The sequence below is a fragment of the Mastacembelus armatus genome, chromosome 13 (assembly GCF_900324485.2).
Source record: "Mastacembelus armatus chromosome 13, fMasArm1.2, whole genome shotgun sequence".
Taxonomy (NCBI): domain Eukaryota; kingdom Metazoa; phylum Chordata; class Actinopteri; order Synbranchiformes; family Mastacembelidae; genus Mastacembelus; species Mastacembelus armatus.
The window spans coordinates 19,325,319-19,342,981 of record NC_046645.1 but is presented as its reverse complement, the minus strand read 5'-3'; the positions used below and the strand labels follow the sequence as shown (position 1 = coordinate 19,342,981).

The window sequence follows — 17,663 nt, the reverse complement described above, 5'->3', positions numbered from 1 at the left end:
TATTTGTATACCAGGAACATGCATCAAAATGGAATTACATGATAGTTTGTAGGTGTGAACAGACTTTATACTCTATTCTACATTTATTATTATGCACAGGGTAATCTGTTTCTGATATGACTCCCAGAGAATTAGAGCCATCCTCCCAGTGCAATGTGGTCCTTCCCCTTTAGATTAAGTCACTGAGACCACTGGCTATGTTTATTTGAGGCACCCACAGCTTCATAAAGCTATTATCTTATCCTCTTAATATGCCAATGAAGGTGGCCTTTTAACTTATAACATTTTCCTATACCACTGTTACAATTATCAAGGATGCAAGAAAAACACAGTAGCATGTATCTTGCAAGAACAAGAACGTCCAACAGCCAGGAGCCATAGCTTTACCTCAGTCCAAAGTCCCTACTCTGAGAGGCAGCCCTACAAAACTTTGGCCCAGATCTTTGTAAATTCTGTGCTTTAAGGCTGCACCACCCACCCTAAAACACTACTAAAAAGTTAATCTGTACAAACAAAAAAAAACTATCTTCCTTATTTTAATATTTAATTCAACTGATGCAGTTGTTAATGATTAGCCATGAATTAAACTACCAATACTACTAAACTAGCAGTAATACGATTGTCATTATTCATTATTATTAGTAGTAGTAGTAGTATTTCATAACAGAAATTTTGGGTTCTTCCTTATTTAGCCCCTGAGTTTTAATAGTACCAAAGAAAACTTCATGTCCCATAAATCTCCGATGTTGTTGCGTCATCCATTTGCGCCTGTAGTTCTGTTGTGCTTCCCTCACGCACACGAGACAGACCAACGTGGTTTTTTTCTTTTCTCAGGTGTTAACAGTAATTACACGTTAATTAAACAACACACTCCTGTGCAGTTACCTTCCCTAGAGAAACACGTCGGTAGCTCGTTTCGTTGCGACAGAGACGACCCGGTGAGTACAGGCAGAGTGGAAAAGTCACACTGACAGTTTTGTCATCTTCAGCAGTGGCTTCTCGTGTTTGTTGCTTACAGTACTCTGGGAAACATGTTTAATCAAGATGAAGACTGGAATGACGAACAAGACGCTCAAATTCTGAGTCAAACTGTTTTCAAAAACACCCAAAAGGCGAAGAGCAGCAGCACTGTGAAGGTAAATGTAAATGTATCTGTAGCGAGCAGCTCCTATTGGTATTATAGCAGTTATATATTAGTATCATCGATCACTTATTACCTGAGCATGGCTGCAACTAAACATCATGTTATTTCATTCGCTTATTATTTGATTCATCTTTATATTAATTTATATGTAAAACAACAAAAGTGCCCTTCATAACTTGGCAGAAACATAGGTGACGTCTTTCAGTGATTTGTTTTGTTCAACCAAAAATCCAAAAGCCTAAAAATATTTAGTTGTCATATATAACAAGAAACAGTTCCTCTGAGATGCTCCAAAGATTTTTTGCTTGACTGAATACCTAAACTTTTTACTGGATTATTAAAAGTTCATGTAGTTATTTTTTGATTGACTAAACCTTTTAACCCGAGTTGTCTAAACTCACAATACGAAGCAGTTAGTCAGCAAGTCTGTGTTAAACCTGGCACTATTGCAAAAAAGTAAAACTTGCCATTTGAAACCCTTTTGAAGAGTGTACATTACCCAGCCCAACATTAGCCTACACATTTCTAATTGAAAGGCTGATCATTTAAATTGATTACCTTCCTCTGATTAGTCCAAAGCTGTTGGGAAAAAAAGCCTGCTGCGGACCCTGCAGACACTGGGAGCAGTACCAGAATGGAAGAGCGATAACCATCAGCAGGACAGTGACAGTGAGACAGAAGCAGCTCCATCACACAATAAGAAAAAGAAAAAGAAGAGGAGTAAAAAGAGAAAACATGCAGAAACATCAGAGGAGCAGCAGGGGAACAGAGACTTAGATCAGAGTGTCAAGGAGGAGAAACCTGTAACTAAAAAGAGGAAAAAAGACAACAAATTTGGTGAGTAAACTGGTTTCCATGCACAACACATTTTAAACTGTTAAGAATTAAATATGTTCAGAAACAGATAAATGTTGATGTTGCAATTTTTTTTTCTTCTTACAGGCTGCCCAAAAGCAAAAACCACATCTGTAGGTGAAGTCACACAGAAAGAAATTACAAAATCTACAAAGATAGAGGTGAACAAAACAGAGAAGATGGAGAGACTGAGCAGACAACAGTGGAAAAACAAAATGAAGAACAAGAGGAAATGTAATAATAAATATCGCCAGAAGAAACCTGAAGAAGTAAATAATACAGAGCCTGCAGATAAACAAAGGCCAAAGGAAGATGTCAAAACAGATCCATATAGCAAGAATAACAGCAGTGAAAATATCATTCAGACAGCAGCCACCAAAAAGAAAAAGGAGAAAGAATATAAGCTACAGAAAAAGAAAATAAGCAACGAGGATGTATTCTCTACAACAGCAACACAGACAGAGAGAGAAAAAAAGCAACAGATTGACAAGGAACTAAAAACAAAGGTTGGCCAAGTTAAGAAACGTACAACTGAATCTTCTGTTGATGGATCAAAACAGAAACCTAAAGTGACAATCACAGATTATAAGACACAGTCACCCACAAAAAGTCGGAAACCTGAGCTGAGCAAAGAACAAAGTCTAAAAAGAGAAAAGCTGTGGAAGATGCTCCACAGCCACAAAGAAGACCAACAAGAAAGTCCTGTAGAGCAGAAAGACGCTCCAGTGGCACCACAGGAAGAGGTGAAACAGGACCGCTCTGCCTCCCTCAGGTTCCGCATGGAGCAGCGGCTGGAATCAGCTCGTTTCCGTTACATTAACGAAGTCTTGTACAGCACGTCCAGCTGTGAGGCGAAGCGTATGTTCAAACAGGATCCACAGGCCTTCTGGATCTACCACAGGGGTTACACGGCACAGGTTCAGAGGTGGCCCACCAATCCGTTGGACACAATCATCAATTACATTCAGCAGAAGTGAGAAATAATCATTGTTGCTGTGATACAGTATTTAGCAGACAATCTTAAAATTTTAGGAATGCAATGAAGTTTTAGCACAACAATGATCTAAGCTCACAGGCCTTCTTACTAGCTTTGCAGAGCTTTCAGTCACACCCTGTGGGTTTTCATAGCAATTGTAAATGGCTTAGGTGACTTTACATGACAGGAGGGGAACAATGCTGAATTCATGTGAGGACACCTGCTACATGATGTGGTTGAAAGCTCTGGAATGTAAGGGCTTCTTTAATTATTTTGTTGAACATACTATTATAAACATTTTGCACAGAAAGCATAGTGATTCATTCAGCACAAGAAGCTACAGCACAGTAGCATATAAAATGCATAGACACACTTGCTTGGTGTTAGCTTTCTTTTCAATCCATAAACAGGGCAATTGTTTTACACTTCCAAACGTGAACAAGGAAAAAAATATCCTTCATGCAGGTTTCGTGCTGTGGGTTCAAGCTCCCATTATCCACATCATTTATGTGTAGGAAACAGTAAATATCTTACATTACTCTGCAGAAGACATCACCTTGACAGCAGTAAGTCATGCAGGAGATAATGAGCACTGTGGGTGTGTAATTGCTGCTTCAGTTAACTGCTGTGAGAAGATGGTATTGTTAGTATCAGCAATTGGGAAGATGAACAATTGTGGAAAAGTTGTTGGTTGTTTATGGTTGCATGAAGTTACATCTGCTTTGGTCCTGTGCAGAACCTAACTTTGATTTTATTCAGAGGTGAATTGTACCTTTGAGTTTGACATTATTATGAACTCGTCTAATGTACCATGTGTTTCAGACCGTCCTCACTAGTGGTTGCAGACTTTGGTTGTGGGGACTGTAAAATAGCACGCAGTGTGAAGAACAAAGTGCACAGCTTCGACCTGGAAGCTGCCTGCGAGCTTGTTACTGTCTGTGACATGGCCAATGTGAGTGTGGGCTTTAGAGTTCCTCTGTTTGCTAATTAACACACTTTTTCTCTCTTCTTACTATAAAAAAGAAAACACATTCTGTCTGTGCAGGTCCCACTTGATGACGGCTCTGTGGATATCGCTGTGTTCTGCCTTTCGTTAATGGGGACCAACCTGGCAGATTTTATAATAGAGGCTAATCGAGTCTTAAAGATGGGGTAAAAAAATTGATTGACACTGATTCAAAATACTCACATTTCATTTTGCACATAAGCCATATGTTTAACTGTTTTGCACAATTATTGCAGAGGGGTCCTTAAAATAGCTGAAGTGGCAAGTAGATTTGACAACGTACGGAGCTTCGTTACTGCACTAGCAAATCTTGGATTTAAGGCAATGTCCAAGGTGAGTCAACAAAGAAGATGATATCAATGACCATGTTTAGAGGAACAGAAAAACACTTTTATTTGTCCTACTCCTTAATACACTACTTTTCCTTAATATTAACAGCTTTGAAGAGGTCTGTTGCTCATGGGGGGGGGGGTTAGGAGCTGGCAGCTGCATCTTTTATAATTTATAGCTTGTGGCTGTGGACAGGAAACCTCTGGTAGGGAAGAATGTCCAGTTAATTGCATTTGTGACAACAAAGAGAATTAGTTAAATGTAGAAAGGTTCATATAATCACAAAAGCAGCACAGTATGAATAGGAAGCGAAGTACAAATCCCTCTACACATGTATACAGAGCCAGTGGTTTCCAAATTTATGTGGCTATGCCCCACATATAAGTCAAAACATGTGCAAATAAAGAACATTTTAATTTGTAATATCAGGTAAATTATGGCTCTTTTCCATCCCTTATTCCCATGCTACAGTTAATAACATCATTAATGTTACCTGTATGCAACAAGTTGAAATGTCTGCTGGGCAAAGGATCTATTTTTCTTTTATTTCACTCCACATTTTCCCCCGATCATGTGTGTCCCAGAGTTCCTCCCAAAATCCGCCCACAGGGGCTAGCACCACAGCAGCCTGGATACCACTGACTTGGACAGTAACAGTATGTGATGAATGTCTAATGTTGTTTTTATGTTTACTTGTTTTCTTTAGGATACAGAGAACACTCATTTCTACTCCTTTGAATTCGTGAAGACGGGAGATTCTCCAGAAAATGTAAAGAAATTTGGGCTGCAGTTGAAGCCCTGTGTTTACAAGAAAAGATGACAACATTGGATGCAAAGTGCAAGTGTGGGCATCATTTTTAATCCACACATTTGTCCTGTTAGTTGGTATATCAGTGGACTGTGCTTCTCAGATTAATCAGTTTTTTTTGTTTGTTTGTTTTTTGTTTTTAACACAAAGCTGTACACTTTAATTTGAATGTGTTGAATGTGTTGGGATGCCCTGTAAATTCGTTTTTCTTCACCTGTGCATTATATGTAAAGGTTGTCTTCATGGAATATAATGGTCTGTGACTATACGCCATCAGCGTCTCAGTGCCTCCAGGTTTCCTTTTCATTGATTAGTTCCTCCTCTCTGATTGGAAATGGCAAATAAATTACGGTTTGTAGTGCTAAGTTAAAGGTGAACCCTATCTATATGTTTGCAAGGCATCCTGAGTACATTCTCCTCATTTAGGCAGTTTTATAAGTGGACAAGTCATGTAAATAATAAAAATGTTATATAAAAAACATTGAGTCTTTAAAATGTTATAATTTTTAATAATGCAAAGTGTAAAGTTAAATTTATCTCTTGTGTGCCTATGAGTAAAAGTCCAGTCTTTTTAAAATAATTATAGGAAATATTTAACTAAACAAACGGTAAAAAGCAGATTGATGGTTGGAGTCAAGACAAGTGAAGACACCAAACTCACTCAGTTGTATGAATAATTATTTGCCACAGGAGGGCGTAACAACACTGCAGCCTAATGTTAGCAATGAGTCAACGTGTCTGCATCTGGTATATATATTTATGACTAATACTACACTGGTACAACTCAGATCTGTTAAGGGTAAAGGGAACTAACACCCAGAGTTCAGCTGACCTGGCTGGTTTGAGAAAAAATAAAAAAGGCTCAATCAGGTGTTGCTTTTCTATTCAAAGAGCAGCAAAGGCTTTCTAGACTAATGTGTAAAAGCTGAATAACCACACCTGGCTCAGTCCCAGGTTTGGTTATTACCACGACGTGGTAATAAATTAAACCAAAAACTGCAAAGAGTTAGAAATGAATGGTTTTATTCACACATATCTTAAAGTACAGATCCATACAAAATTCAAGTAAGATGAAAAAAAAGTGCAAAAATAATGCATTTCAAATCATTAATGCCGATCAATTAAAACAAATCCCCCCTTAAAAGTGATGTTTCAGTATATAGCTAAACAGAGCATCAGCTCACCTTACAGTCATGGATACACAGAAATCATTCTGCTGCAGCCTTCCTATCTAGTGCACATTCAAAAGCTGGTTGTGGCATTCAAAGCTTCGCAAAGCATTTTTTCTTTACACTGTGCTCTTCACATCAAAGACTATGGAGTAACTGACCAGGTGAGCGTATTCCTTACTTTGTTTCTTCGCCTCAGGAGAGCTGGGATCCTGCATCAGAGTTGTCAAGGCTGAGAGAGACTCCTGCTTCTGATTTACAGAGTTTGTAACAGCAAGAAAGATGAAAGAAACTGGTTAGGAGACTATATGGTATGGTTTCAGAGTTGCGTCATAATATAATGTGCAAAACCATAAAAGCCAACGTGAACTTATAGTGAAACTGTAAACATGGATGTTAACAGGATTTAAACACACCTCATGTTGTGTGCTGCTATTTCTCTTGCTGTAAAACAAAACAAGAAAGGTTATATTAATCAGGTAAATAAATAGGTTTTGAATGATTCATTTTTAAATTAACCTTGCAGTGTTGAAAATCCCCATTAGATGGCACTGTGACTTAATTTGTCACATTCAATCAGTGCAGACGGGCAAGTTTCAGGTGTGAATGCGTTATGAAAGAAAAATATCAATAGAGACAAACAGTGACCTGAGTCTTCATCATTGATCTCTGATGTCAGAAGCAGCAGCTCCCTTTGTACATTATGACCCTGGTGACATCAATGAAACCCTGCTGCTGTCAAAAAGTGTCCTCAGAACCTGGTGGCTGAGGCGTGGGGAGGGAGGAGGGGGGGTTGATATTAGTCCCAGAATAACTTTTCTCCTGGGGAGTCATGTTTTCTTGTGTACGCTTGCTGTATGCTGCGTGAGTGACCTTCCCAAATTAGCTTGACTCGACCCTCCCACTGTAGCAAGGGATAATGGGATAGAGGCTCAGTCGACCAATGGCACCTTGACCAAATGCTCTGACTAGAGAGGCAAGTCTATTGCAGGAGGCTCTGAACCACTGTTGTTTTGCACAGTGCAGCTTTATGCACAGCGAGGCCTGATCTGATCCTCACAAGTATTCTTGAGAAAAGTTAAGATTTGGCATTGAATGTGGAAATGTTGAAACCTCTGCAGGCAGAAACCATAAACAGTTCTAGGATCATGACAGACATCCCACATCAGTAGTAAAAGATGAGTGACTCACTGATTTTTTCCAGCAGCATCAGAACTAAGAGATGCATTTGTGGATTTTTTTCATTGATGAACAGCAGCTCAAATATCATTACACTAATAACTTCCAAAGACATGGACTTTTTTAACTTTTTACCTTTAATTTTTCAGTTTGGCAATGATGAGAATGGTGCTAACTAAGAGCAGTCTATTGTACAAACTGCCAGAAGTACCACAGAAGCAGGAACTGGAAAATAAATATGTTATTCACACTGACGGAGGAAACATTTTCTACCTGTCTACAAGCATGGCTGCGGTGGCAGAGGCACCTGTCTGCTTAAGCCACATTACTTCCTGTTTGTGAATAATTGCATGACTGAGGTTTTTAGGTTAACGATCCACACATCCTGTTTGTCTCCTATTGTATGGCACTGGCACAGATGCCCTCATTTGCCCATCAACACATTACCTGTCAAGTTGCAACCTGTCACCTGTGGAGACATTTAACTTACCAGCACACCCAGAGAGTGGCGACAAGGATGAACACGATGGCTGAGGCTGAAGAAACGCAGCTAATGGCTACCAGCACTGCAAAACACATGCACACAGTCCAGTAAAGCCACATTTTGACAAGTGTCTCAGCAATATTACCTCTAGATGTTTATATGAGCAGAATTTGTTGTGTATACATGTCACTCTGCTCTCTGAACAGAGAAGGAAAATACAACATGGTAATCACTCACCAAAGTATTTGTCCTGACTCATGATCTCCACTTGAATGTCGACTGTGGCCTTGTGGTGATAGAAGGATGCCTGGCAGGTGTACAGGCCTTCATCCTGCTCTGAGAGGTCTGGCTGGAAGACTATTGCCAGCCCTTCCATATAGACAAGTGAGCCATCACTCCTGCAACATAACTGACTTTTAGCTGAATTCAAAGGAAACACTGATCATTTTGGGATTGACCTGACTCTCATATGTATATGGTAAATATGAAGCTACATGGCAAGTTATAAGTTTAAATTAGTGTTAAGAGTTAAATAGCTGGAAATGGCTAACTTGGTGTTGTCTAAAGGCAACAAAACCTCTGAACCATCACCTCTAAAGCTCATTAACCTTCTATATCACATGCTTAATCCTTACAAAAGTGTAAAAACATTAGGTCTTTGTTACAGGTGTCATTTTCTTTCCAAGCATTGGGTGAAAGCAAAGTCCAGCAGCCAGTTAACTTAGTTTAGCGTGAAGCTTGGACACAGAAGAAAAGTCACTGCACCCAGTCAAGACATAGCCTGGCACATTACTACCCTTCAAAACAAACAAACAAAATAAAAATACAAATGGCCAATTTTACATTTTGTACTGTATGAACTAAACAAATGAATTAGTTAGTATTAAAGGTGCTTATAAGTGGATTACATTACCCTTGTTTCCACCTGTTTCCACTCTTTATGCCAAAGTAAGCTGACCATCTCCTTGCTATAACTCATGTAACTCTCGTCAAGACAGCAACAGTGTATTTTAAAAAAAGGCTCATGTTGCTTGATGCAAAAATCCCAATTTATTTTTCCAGGATGAGGAATTCTGAATTCAATTCCAGTCAATTCAATTCAATTCAATTCAATTCAATTCAATTCAATTCAATGTATTAACTGTGGAACATTTTATTTAGTGCAGGACACTGTATGAGCAGATGTCTCCTCGGGGTAACTACATAGTAGATAATAGATGATACAACACCTTTTACAGCTGAGGTCATACTGCGGCACATTGCCTTCGACATGGAGCAATATTTTCTGCTTGTGATGATTTTCCTGGAGAGACAGTCTGTGTATGATGGGTTTACCACTGTAGCGGCTTTGCAAAGTAGTCGTGTGGTTCAAGACTCTCACAGCGGAAATATCTGCAGAAAACACAGTGTGTTATGTCTTTATATCTTTGAATATATTTATCTGATTGTTTACATTTTGAGTAGATGTAAGTTTTTATATATGTATTGCTTCTACACTCACAGAATCTGGGGATATGAACACTCCTCCTCTCCATGAGCCGTTGTTCAAAATTGTACACACAGGTGAGGTTCTGCCCCTCATGAAGGGCCAAAGGAAACTCATACGTCAGCCTGGATTTCAGGGCGTGTCCTTCATATTCTGATTGCAGGGATTTTTGGCTTTTGTCAGGAAGAACCCAGGTGAGATTTATCTCTGCACCCTCCCCTATGCAGTCACACACTGCCAGCCAGAGATGAGAGTTTTGCTGTCTCATCACCGACACACTCAGCAGAGGGGTGTCTGAAAGAGGACAAGGGGTGGAAGGCAGGGGATGAGCAGCTCTGTGAGGTTGTGTATGTCATACAAAGAAACAGTTCAAGGAAAGGAATAACACACTGTGCACAGGAATGTGTACTGTTCTTTTCTCTGGAACCTTCAGGCTCGGATGCTCCACTGTGCAGGTCAAATTCTGACCAGCATACAAAGAAGACAGAAATTTCACAGAGCCATGGGCTGAAATCAAACCATCAGCCTGGACTACAGTCTCCATCAGACTAATGATGTCGTCACTTCCAACATGCCAGCTTATAGTTCACAGAACAGACCACCGCTGTGTACTTTTCACCATTTTTCCACTCAGTGCTGGAGTTGATGGTGACATTAGTGCGGGCTGTGCAGGAAAGAGACGTTAACTACAGGAAGTTAAGGGTTTCTTTAAAGAAAGTCATAAAATATATGGCGAGTTTACATGGCCAAATATGTTCGCTGCCCAGACAAAATTAACCAATGCTAGATTTGTTGAACATACCGCAAAGAGGGAATGTTATGCTTCTATTCTCTGGCTTGTCAAATGCTGGGTGATTTATCACACACTCCACAGTGAGCTCCCAAGGCAAGCAGACAGGGAGGAGTAAAACTCCCCTGACAGAGTGGCTTCCATTATGAGAAGTGAAATTGAACCAAGGGGCTCCAGACACACCCTCTGGTAGAAGCCAGGACATGTTGGCTGCAGGAACAGCATCAGCTGCTGAGCACTCAATCACCCTGTGTCTATCTTCAATCTGCAAATCAACTCGGATTGTAGGTGGAACTGGAATCAAGGATATTGAGAGGAGGTCCATCATCAGTATTATATGCATTGTATTTACAAAATAAATCCCTGCAATGATTTTTACCTACCAGGCTGAAGAACTTGAGGTTTAACTGTGATGTTAATATGCAGCATTGCTTTAAGATGGTGATAAGAGAAGGCACATTCATACAGGCCAGCATGGTGATGATCGACAGGACCCAGAATTGTGAGGTTGCTGCCAATCAGCTCAACACCTCCAGGCAAGGGTCCATCATCCCTGCAGAGAAACACAAGCAAATATACAAAGAAGAATTCACGCTCCAGTTTTACTGAAATGTTTTAAGCTAAGCATCTAAAATACATAAATAATATATACATATTCATTTTGATCTGACTAAATCTGATTTCTTCTGTCTATCACTTGTGGTTTGGTGCCACCAACTGTTACCACTTCCTCCACAGGATATATAGGTTGTTTCACTCTATATGTGCATGAGAAAAAAAGTAGTATCACTGTCATCTGTTTCTAAAAAAATGAATAGGCCTTTCACCATATTGCTATTTCTTAAAAGTAGTGTCATGGGAAAAAACACTGGTAACAAAACTTAACCTTGCCAGATTTAACATCATATACTGTCCACCACATATGGTGTTACAAAAATAATGACACTAAGGCTATAATCACGTAATCACGTTTGCTATTGATCAAATCTGTGCATGACAGCACATTCAAATCAAAGCAAAACATTCTGTCTTAAGGGGGTTCTTCAGAGAGCACAAAAACCAGATAAAAAATTATGTCTGATTAAAGTCAGCTGAGGCTAAGACATTTTTACCCTTAGTCACTAGAATGGGTCAATCAATAGATGTGCTGGCTCCTACCCTCCCCAAAATGCAACTCTGAACTTAAACCGCAAGCTGCTATCTTCATACTTTTTAAAATATGCTGTTACTTTCTGTTTACACAGTTTATCTAATATTACGCTAACTGTTCATTATCCACTTCATTAACATTACACACAGCACATCAAACCATGTACTTCAAACAGAACTGTGTCTGCACTGTGTAGAGTAGTAGTAGTAGTAGTAGTAGCTGTTGTGTTGTCTTTTATGTTTTGTACTACCTGTTTTTGTCTTTTGTTTGTTCTTTGTGTGTTGTCATGTTGTGTTGGTTTATGTAGCACCTTCCATCTTTTTGTATACTGTACAAGCTGTATATAACTGAAATGGCAATAAAAAACACTTGACTTGAAATATTTCTTACTTCTTGCAGGTAACATTATAACGTGGCACATTCCCAATGACCTGTAGGCCAATTACAGTGTCACTTTGTCCTTCCTGCAGCTCTAAAGATTCAGTGTCTGAAACGACATCACCGTTGATTCCTGGTTTTGAGTCCAACAACCGAACTCCAGAAAAATCTATAGATGAAAAAGAACATTTTTTCTGTAACTTCTGTCTCATCAGTATCAGCAATGTTTCTCAAATGTGAGACACTGATAATACTCACAAAAAGATGGCAGTGTTATGACTCTTGACATTCTGTGTGTAAATTTGGGGTGGTCAAACATGCAGGTGACATTGTGGCCTTCATACAATGATGCAGGGAGGCGGATTGATCTAGTTTGTATGCCCAAGTATGTGTTGTTCTCTATCTGCAGCTCTTCGTTGGTGTTCAAAGCCAAGGATATGTCTGTGTCAGGTCTCCCTCCAGATGAAATGCAAGAGACCACCCAGAACTTATTTCTTCCTTGCTCTACCAGCTCTGCTTTAATGGTCACATTTGGCCTTGCTGCATAACAGGAAGAAAGGCGAGAAGAGTTATTCTTTCACAAGGGCTAATATTTTTTCCAGCAAAAAGTCAGATAGCAAGTGGAAGCTCAGAGTGTTTTTGTTAAATAGGAAGCTGGGGCCGGATGAGCTGAATGTTAGCTAAACACAGGCCAGAAGGGTCTTGTGCTTGGGTTTTGGAGAGTGCTGACTTGGGCTTATCACCTGTCCCATCTGTTGGCTGGGCTGCAGCTGAGAGCAGATGTCTGGACCAGCTGCTGTCCACCCAAAGCTGAGACAACCACAGGCTTTAATACAGGGAATCAGCAGCCATCAAAGTCTATTTTCAAATACCTAAAAGTTGTGGTGTCATGCAATTGCCAGCAATCCCTAATGAGTAAGACTACACCTCATAATAGCCTGGGTGTTGGGGAAGGGCATGTAGAATAGAAAAATTAAAGCACTTTGGCATTACGATTTCCATCTGTTACCACCTAAGATCATGTGTAGATTTAACGAGTGAAATTACCTAAGCTGCAGTGGGGCAGTTGAGTATAAAAGTACCACAGACAAATGAGCTGACAGGTCAGGTCATGCTGATGAGGCCATTAACATGTTGTTTGTTGTCTGAACATTAACAAGTGAAAAATCAAATGTTTAAACTAATAAACTGGTAATTATTTGACCTCAAAAGGAAAAAAAAAGCTTAACTATTGTGTTAAAGTACTTCCATAGCAGGGCAGCTTATAAGCTAATGGGAACAATTTCTTTTTTCGCAGTGTATGTAATTTTAGCATGGTGACATTTAAAGGCTAATGACCAAATTGAAAGGGTCCTAACAAATGGCAATTGTTTACGCTGTACAGAAGTATTTACTTGTCTTTTTTAGTTTTTTGGGTGCCAATGATTACATCCTGGGTCAGTTTCTGAGATACTCAGGTCACAACAAAACCAGACTTGAGTGGTTTTACCAGATGTTCCTGTCAGCCTGGGTTGTATGCACTAGTTCTGCTTTACGTAGGGCATGCATTTTACGAATGCATTTGTGGAATTAACACTAAAAAAATGAATAAATTCGTATACTAGCTACTCCATTACCATTACTAAACATGCATTAGTGTGTTGGCCACTCAAGGTCAGCTGAAATAAAATGTACTGATATATGGTAAACAGTCTTAGACGTGTATAACACATTTTCTACCACTTCTACACTATTAGCCCATGCATCATTCACACACACACACACATCACTTGCATGCTCATACAGTGGTGAAACAGCCACCAGGGGCAACTTAGGGTTAAGTGTCTTGCTTGGGGATAATTCGACATGTGGACTAGTGAAGACAGGGATCACACCACCAACTCTTTGGGTCATGGCCGACCTGCTCTACCTCCTGAACCACAGCAAAAGTCAAATGCTTATTTGCATGCACATCCATCGTCCAACAGAGAAACATTATCACTGCCACTCTGACCAATCTTTTTTTTATTTTATTTGAATCATCATTTGATCCCATGTTAATGTTTTAACAGTGTAAATTTATCTGATAAAATTCTGTGGAGCAAAACATTACAAAATAAAAGGCATCTGATTGCTAGTTCTTTCTAGGCAAGGTTTTTTTTTTTTGCATATATCATGAATAGTTTGTTGTGTGCAGGAACTTTGAAGAATTTGAAAACCGGAAAACGGTTTTTCATCACTCTTGGCCTATGTGTGAGAATTTAGAAAAATATAGCCACCAAATCGCTTGCTGCATTGTGTTATAATGTTGTTATTAATTGGTTACTAGGCTGCATTATGATGTTCCCTACACTCAAAACCAGCAAATGTGCTTATTCCCATATGAATGCATTGCACTGCACAATGTGATTTATGGTCTGTCACTGTGTATGCGGAGCAGAGTGAGTAGCAATGGCCAGCTTGAAAAATCAGCAGTGGAAAGTTATTGTTCCCTTTGAATTCATGCTGAGTCATGATGCACAAAACTCTCTCTGGTGATGCAATACAATATGTCACCTCCTGCAACACAAAACACAAACACAACAACAGTGATACACATAAACAGCTGTAGGTGTGAGCATACCATAGGTTTCCACCCTCACTGTGGTGGGTTTTGGGTTTGGGAGTGTCAGGTGTTGAACCTCGCAGGTCACGCTGTCCTCATCCTGTAGATGAGTGGGGAAGCGAAGAATGCTGCTCAGGGTGGAGGTGCCGTTAGAATGAGAAGCCTTGTTTTCATTCACAGTGAAGGGGTAATCTGAGGGAGGACGGCCATTGACTAACCAGCTGATGTGAGCGGGGGGCCTGCCACCAACAGCAGAGCATGACACTGACTGGTAATGAGTGCCATTTATGGTTTCTGTATTCACCAGGATCTGAATATCAGGCCGAGCTGTGAATGGATTAAACAGCCATCATCATCCTCTTTAAATCCTTTTTGTAGCTCTTGGATCAAAGATGTGTCATCTCTATGAATTCATTTAAAATCAGCCTGGAGCAGCACCTTTTAGATCATCTGGCACACTTCTCCACATGATGATTAATAAATACAACAAAAATTGCATACATTACTGTCTTAGCTTACCTACTACAGTGACAAATGCATTGTCAGAAACATATTCTTCCTCCGATTCAAACTCACAGATGTATTCTCCTTCTACATCCACACTGGACACACTCATCCTAACTGTGAGGTTAGTGGGAGAGCCTGGCATTGAGAAACCACTGCGATTAAATGGCCTGTTATTTGAAAATCCTGCCAGGCCCTTGGTCTTAACTTTAGAGTTAATCTGGCGCTTCCAGTTGGCATTCTGGATTTCACTCTTGCCCAGATAGTTACAGCTCAGGTACACATCTTCTCCCAGGACTGCAGTGATGTTATGTGTGATCTCAAGAATTGTCCCGTCACCCGGATCTTAGACACAAAACAACACAATGATGAGTAATAATGAGAGTTCACCTGAAATGCAAACTGTAAACACGAGCAAAGCAGAAATGTCTTGAGGGGAGATAACGATTGTTCCTGTTTGTGAGAAACCAGACAGCAGGAATGATAGATGGTCATTTTACATTCTGTTGTCTTTCACTGGTTAAGTGAAACTGTAATGGATGGATGAGGCATACTAAATGGGTCAGTTGTCACCTCAGGCTATCAGGTATGTCTTAGTTTTTAAGGGTATGTGGTCATAAACCTATGGACAATTTTATCTGAAGTTTAAATTAAAGTGGAAAATTCAAATCAAAATAGAAAATAAATTTAAATAAATTAAGCTTAATTGAGCTTTAGTACTTCAGATATTTAGGGTTAGGAATGAAGTTATCAGTACTAATCAATTAACCAGTGGCATTTGTCAAATGTGTTAAAATTCATCCCAAGGAGAACGTGAATCTCTGTACAAAATCACCCACAGGTACACACAGAAGAACTGGATTTAGTAGCACTCAGTGACACTTAGGTAATGCAGCCTTGTGCCCACTGTGTATATTTAATAGAGGACTCCATTATGTTAATAAAATCACAGGAGTCCAAAAGTGATGCCCTGATCTATACCCAGGCATTGACCTATTCCCTCCATACTGTTGAGAAATCAGCCACAGTTAAGGGAGGTTTCAGGAGAAAGGACATTTAATAGAAGCTGGCAGGTTTTAGCACTTGCAGAAAGGACAGTGTGCAGACCCTCGTGCATACCAAGTCCCCTTCACTCTGCTTCCTCTGCTGATTTCATCAAAGTGCACTTGAGGACACAGTTTTCTCTGTCAGCCAGTCGCAGCCAAGAAGTACTATTCAGCTTTCAGGATGAGTAAAATGATGATAGCTTGCTGCAGCCCTGCTTCATGGCAAACCAGTGAACATATAGCCAGCTCCTACAATCTACATTAAACTGTCTGCATCAAACACAGTTTATGCTAAAATGCTGTCGGTCTTACTATATTATACATCAGAGTAAACAGAAAGAATGTGGAGAGGATAGAGTGTAAGAAATAAATATGCTGTGCCAGTTCAATTATACATAGAAGGTCCATAATTCATTTACCCTTGTAGGTTATTGCCAAAATAAATGTCAGCCAAGCATGGAAAAGGTACACCTTAAGGACACAAAATAACAGAAGAAAATCATGCATTGATGCACACGGCAACTTTTCCTTTGCAGACTGGGGATGTGGTAAACAAAAAAGTCTTTCGAGTTTAAAAAACAGAGCTTTTTGTCACGTCTAAACCTTCATCTGCACCTGGGAGTCCCAGTGACTCTGCAGAAACATAGACTAAACCCAAACTGAAACAGTAGGATCTTTAAATAAAGAGTAGGCTGCAGAGCATTTCCCCTTACACACAGAGAGACACACACAATTTTAACAACCATTACATATTAACTTTAAAAATCTGTAAACCCCCTGCAGGTATCACCAATCATCTATAAAAATGACTTGACTGGCTGAGTGATAATACCAACATGCCACTGGTAATAAATTGCAAAAATAGCTATTATTTAGTGTGTTCAAAATGTATCCAGCATGTGGCTATATTGTCTGTATTCATTTATAATTGGATAATCGTTTAGGAAACCAGAGCAGCACTGTTAAGTGTAAATGCCACAGGTTAGGCAAGACCTAAAGGGCTAATAAAAGAAGCTCATAAACAGCTGACAGTAAACAGATGAATTGTAACCCTGTGGACTTACCCAGAATTTCCAAGCAGTGAGCAACATTTAGGACAAGACCCAAAATCAACAACCCTGAGCACCCCATGATGGTGTTGAGTGAAATAGAGTTGGATCGACTGGTTGTACATAAAGCACAAGGGTATTTAAAGTGTGTATGGAAGTGTGTATTTGTGTGTGTTCTGCGGTTTATGGTTAGATGTACACACCCTCTACAGCTGACATTGATGTTTGTACATGTGCTATTCTGCACTCATGTTAACTGCCACTCATACACCCACATACTCTATCTTCACATACACACACACATGCACACACCTCAGCGTATAACCACTTCTCCCTTCTGTGAGAAAAAAAAAAACAGCCTTCGTCACATCGGAATGTAAGAGACATGCATATTTGCATGTCTCTTACATTTTTCACTTCTCAGATGTCGAGAGTCTGTTTTCTGTGTATCTCCATGCAGGATCTGTCTGTTCAGTTACTCTTACGTACCACAGTACTTTTCACTTCACATACCAGGGCACCATGGGAAGTGGGAAAAGCATGCACCATTCATACCATCCCATCCCTGCAGAGGCCGTCAGAGACTGCCTGTCCACTGCTCATGCCCTGCAGTTTGGGAAATCACTAATTTTCAGGTCTTGTTTTATTGCATAATGCTCCTCTATCTCACGTTTAGGCTGTGTGTGTGTGTGTGTGTTTTTTTCAATCAGATGTATTTGCTGAGC

At 39.8% G+C, this 17,663-nt stretch overlaps 2 protein-coding genes across 5 annotated transcripts; one reads left to right on the top strand and one right to left on the bottom strand.

Annotated features, from left to right (window-relative positions):
* Positions 1-779: 779 nt before the first annotated feature.
* Positions 780-5,557, top strand: rrp8 (ribosomal RNA processing 8). Of its 2 annotated transcripts, XM_026333653.1 has the most exons (8): positions 780-938; positions 1,019-1,136; positions 1,717-1,981; positions 2,087-2,972; positions 3,798-3,927; positions 4,021-4,127; positions 4,218-4,314; positions 5,018-5,557. In XM_026333653.1, the coding sequence occupies exons 2-8, from the start codon at positions 1,032-1,034 to the stop codon at positions 5,129-5,131; spliced, it is 1,704 nt and encodes a 567-aa protein (XP_026189438.1). In that variant the 5' UTR covers positions 780-938; positions 1,019-1,031; the 3' UTR covers positions 5,132-5,557. The 2 variants fall into 2 exon arrangements, with proteins under 2 accessions (XP_026189438.1, XP_026189445.1); XM_026333660.1 differs by having other exon boundaries at positions 780-1,136.
* A 568-nt stretch (positions 5,558-6,125) lies between these two features.
* Positions 6,126-17,059, bottom strand: LOC113125576 (uncharacterized). 3 transcript variants are annotated; one of them, XM_026299111.1, is made up of 13 exons: positions 16,954-17,059; positions 14,859-15,188; positions 14,358-14,666; positions 12,014-12,295; positions 11,768-11,924; positions 10,611-10,780; positions 10,240-10,521; positions 9,453-9,731; positions 9,181-9,343; positions 8,189-8,349; positions 7,958-8,033; positions 6,705-6,732; positions 6,126-6,539 (listed from the first exon to the last, which is right to left on the bottom strand). In XM_026299111.1, exons 1-13 carry the CDS (start codon positions 17,018-17,020, stop codon positions 6,408-6,410), a joined length of 2,436 nt encoding a protein of 811 aa, XP_026154896.1. In that variant the 5' UTR covers positions 17,021-17,059; the 3' UTR covers positions 6,126-6,407. The 3 variants fall into 3 exon arrangements, with proteins under 3 accessions (XP_026154896.1, XP_026154897.1, XP_026154898.1); XM_026299112.1 differs by having other exon boundaries at positions 10,411-10,521; XM_026299113.1 differs by lacking the exon at positions 16,954-17,059 and having other exon boundaries at positions 14,358-14,439; positions 14,558-14,666; positions 14,859-14,997.
* Between the last annotated feature and the right edge of the window lie 604 nt (positions 17,060-17,663).

What these genes read in the sequence shown, in the direction of transcription:
- rrp8 (XM_026333653.1), top strand. Translation starts at nt 1,032, where the DNA reads ATGTTTAATCAAGATGAAGACTGGAATGACGAACAAGACGCTCAAATT. An exon ending in CTGTCTGTGACATGGCCAAT is followed by an intron (nt 3,928 to 4,020) that starts GTGAGTGTGGGC and finishes CTGTCTGTGCAG; the next exon opens with GTCCCACTTGATGACGGCTC. An exon ending in AATCGAGTCTTAAAGATGGG is followed by an intron (nt 4,128 to 4,217) that starts GTAAAAAAATTG and finishes CAATTATTGCAG; the next exon opens with AGGGGTCCTTAAAATAGCTG.
- LOC113125576 (XM_026299111.1), bottom strand. Translation starts at nt 17,020, where the DNA reads ATGGGGTGCTCAGGGTTGTTGATTTTGGGTCTTGTCCTAAATGTTGCT. An exon ending in CATAACACTGCCATCTTTTT is followed by an intron (nt 11,925 to 12,013) that starts GTGAGTATTATC and finishes TTTCATCTATAG; the next exon opens with ATTTTTCTGGAGTTCGGTTG. An exon ending in ATAGCAGCACACAACATGAG is followed by an intron (nt 6,540 to 6,704) that starts GTGTGTTTAAAT and finishes TCTGTAAATCAG; the next exon opens with AAGCAGGAGTCTCTCTCAGC.